Source organism: Onychomys torridus, unplaced genomic scaffold (genome assembly GCF_903995425.1).
Source record: "Onychomys torridus unplaced genomic scaffold, mOncTor1.1, whole genome shotgun sequence".
In the NCBI taxonomy this organism is placed as follows: domain Eukaryota; kingdom Metazoa; phylum Chordata; class Mammalia; order Rodentia; family Cricetidae; genus Onychomys; species Onychomys torridus.
In genome coordinates this window covers 1-3,216 of record NW_023412134.1, presented here as the reverse complement: position 1 = coordinate 3,216, position 3,216 = coordinate 1, and the positions used below count along the sequence as shown (strand labels likewise).

The 3,216-nt window shown below is 48.2% G+C and overlaps 1 protein-coding gene across 1 annotated transcript; it reads right to left on the bottom strand.

Moving 5' to 3' along the window:
• Positions 1-547: 547 nt before the first annotated feature.
• Positions 548-2,995, bottom strand: LOC118575522 (oogenesin-1-like). The gene is made up of 4 exons (XM_036176033.1): positions 2,709-2,995; positions 1,932-2,229; positions 1,663-1,769; positions 548-1,112 (listed from the first exon to the last, which is right to left on the bottom strand). Exons 1-4 carry the CDS (start codon positions 2,993-2,995, stop codon positions 548-550), a joined length of 1,257 nt encoding a protein of 418 aa, XP_036031926.1.
• Positions 2,996-3,216: the final 221 nt, after the last annotated feature.

The window sequence follows — 3,216 nt, the reverse complement described above, 5'->3', positions numbered from 1 at the left end:
AAATGCTGGGCATGAGTGGTCAGTGTGCTGTGAAGGAGCCGCGCCAGGAACTCCAAAACACAGAACATTTCTTACATGCAAAGGGCAAAAGGGTACAGCTACTCATGCTGTGGGATCTCTGTGAGGAACAGTCTCTAGCTGCAGTAATCCCAGAGAGGATTTCATCCATCCCCACCCCCACCCCCAGTAGCTTTCCATAGCTCAGAACTGAAGCATGATCCTATTTAGTCTTATCCAGAAAACCCAGGAGTCGAGTATGGGGTAATAATGTGGAAGATCAGAGAAGCAAAGGAACAACCACCAGTGCCTTCTTACCTCTGCAGTTACTCTGACCTAATGAGGGGCCAAGATCCTGTCTCCACCTTCCAAGCACTGGAATTAAAGGAATGAGACTCCCAAGTGCTGAGATTAAGGGTGTGTGCCACCACCAGCTGGCCTCTATGGTTAAGTGGTGGCTAGCTCTGCACCCTGGTCTCAGGGCAAGCTTGATTTTTCAGAACACCAACAAACAAAATACGACAGTACCAAGCAGTAACCTTTTCCCAATTTATTGACTGCACAGGCAATGCCTGCTCTCCAGCTCATAGATAGAACAACTGAAACATTTATGGCATTGTCTTGTAGCAAAAGTCACTTTTTTTGGCTTTCTTTCTGTCCTTATTATAGCCACGAATTCGGGGCAAAGTTGGTCAAACTGATGTACAAGTACTAGGCCGCTAGGATCGTAGCATTCCAGAGGTGCAGGGTAGAGCTCCTGGGTCAGCTTGCTCAGTTTGGCTATGTTGTGAAGCAGTTGCATCAGGAGAGGCAGAGACAGATTATTATCAATGAAATTGACCTTGGTGAGCTGGGAGCACTGGCTCAGGGCAGGCAAGAGCACCCTGAATCCTGAATCCTCCAGCCAACATTTCTCCAGTTCTAGGCTTTGCAAAGTGGCTTTGACTCTTTCCAGGAGAAGTCCAAGTGGTCCAAGACACTCAGCTAAAAGTAGAGAACTGAGGTGCAGATGCCGGAGCTCAGAAAGGTTCAGGCACTGGGGCAGGTGATCCAAGTCTGCCTGGGAGAGGTGGCAGTACTTAATGGATAGGGTCTCCAAGGGCTTCTTCAGGGACCTGGGGAGAGAACAGAGATGGGTTTCTGTCACATGGTGTTGAAGAGGATAGTAGAATTGATAATGAAGCAGGTGGTACTCCTTCTCCCAAATTCATTCTGTCCATGGAGGTCAACCCCCTTTGTGGTCTGCTCACAAACATCACAGCATTCTAGTGTGAGGCCTCTGGGTATCACCATGGGCCAGGCTCAGGGCACAGTCATGGTGATTTTAGGAAGAACCACCTCTTGCTGACCAGCTTCAGCAGCATGAAGAGTGTCCCTGTAGAGTCCTTTCCTCAACACTGCCATATCCTGTTCTCACAACTTCAGTGCCAGTGTCACACATTTCCCATTCATCAGTCCCTTTCTGGACACCCAACAACCTTTCTCAAATGAGCGATTAGAGGCATCCTGGTGCCTGGTCACACGTATCTTAGCAGAGAACTCATCTGCTTGGATTTGCAAGGCTTACAGTGGCCGGACCTTCAAGGACTGGCCCACTAACCTACTAACCTACAAGAAAAAGAGGTGGGTTCTATCTGGTGGTGGACACTCTCTATCCTTCCTTACCTGAGCCACTCTCTCATGCAGCCAACTAGAAGGTAGATATCATCTATATAGAGATGCTGTAGGCAATGGAATTTGGGGAATTGAGAGAGCAATGTGCTTATCCACTCCTATTCCAGCCCTTGGGATTCATCCATCCTGAAGTTGTTGGTGATGCCCTCTAGGACTAGAGTGTGAAGGTTTCTCATTTGCCCCAGGTAAGGTCCAAAAGCAGCCATGTCAACTATCCAGAGAGAACGCAGGTGCAGCTTCCGTATACACTGGAGATCTACAGATTTTAAGACCTCTATGACATTGGAGATGCATGGTTCCCAAATCTGAAGCTTCAGACAGCATAGATGAATGGAATCTTTTTTCTTCTCGGCCCACCGCACCAAGTGAGTGGCATATTGTTTGGTGTCGTTGTCTACAAGTTGGAGGTCAGTTACCACCTTCAAATTGTTCTTCATCCCTGAGTCATGACATGTCTCCATGGGCTGCTGCTCATGTCTCACGACCTGTTGAGAGCAGTCACCTTCATAGGTTCCAGCCCATATGCCCATAGGATCCAGCACTCTGACTTTCCCCTTTCTGTGGGAGAAATGGGTAGAATCCTCAGCAAATCAGACAAGACTCATCTTACAGGCTTATTCAAACCAGATCATGCCCTTTAGCTATCCCTTCCAAATATTTCTTTCTCCCTGTGTGTAAAACCAAGGCTAGAACCTCACCCTCTGTCAAAGGGGAACATTCCCATGCTGGTATTCTCAGCCCTGTCTCCCTTTCTTCCATGTCATTCCCCTTAATCCCAGCCTCACTCCACATAGATTTGTGCAGTACAAATATTACTTTGGGGGTATTCCTAGGTGGCTGTGTCTAATCTAATCTTTGGTGTCTTCCACATTTGCCATTATTTCCCAAGATGGTTGGGACTGGGCCTTAGCTTCTAGAATCTTCTAAGCTGTTGCCAGCAGAATCCTCTAATTTCCATTTGGTCAAATATTCCTCATCTCTGCTTGCTTTCTCTCTGCACACACAGAACCTCCCTCCACCCAGATGTTGGTGTTTACCTGGGGCAATCCATCTGTTTAAAAAAGGCATCTAGTCCACCAAGCAGAGCCTTCAAACTTTCCAGGTGGGGGGTCTTGATCAGGGCTCCTACAGGAAGGTATGGGAATGGCCAAATAAGGACCATGGCCCTCAGGACGTTTGTCTGTCTGTTCTTGAAGGCCACCTCAAACATTGCTGGGAGCAGCATTGGGGGCATCACCTCCAGGGCAGAAATGGCCAAGGCCTCCTCCCTCAGGAGCCCTTGGATTGCAAGCTGCTGGAGTGTTGGTGGGGCTCGGTCTCCCATTCTGACTGGCTTTTAGGAGTCAATATCCTGGCGAAGCATGGAAATGAAGATGGTATTAATGAGTGGAAACTGAGGAAATCTTTCTGCACACATCAGGAGCTGGGAGGACAAGATCACCGCAGAAGTGATGCTGGAGAACTCAGTGCATCAACTCTGATCGTCTCTTGTTGGATTTAAAGCCATAATTCTCCTGTCTGGGGTGTCAAGTCTCTCCAAAGCAC

What these genes read in the sequence shown, in the direction of transcription:
- LOC118575522 (XM_036176033.1), bottom strand. Translation starts at nt 2,995, where the DNA reads ATGGGAGACCGAGCCCCACCAACACTCCAGCAGCTTGCAATCCAAGGG. An exon ending in AAACAGATGGATTGCCCCAG is followed by an intron (nt 2,230 to 2,708) that starts GTAAACACCAAC and finishes TTTCTCCCACAG; the next exon opens with AAAGGGGAAAGTCAGAGTGC. An exon ending in TGCATGAGAGAGTGGCTCAG is followed by an intron (nt 1,113 to 1,662) that starts GTAAGGAAGGAT and finishes TTCTCTCCCCAG; the next exon opens with GTCCCTGAAGAAGCCCTTGG.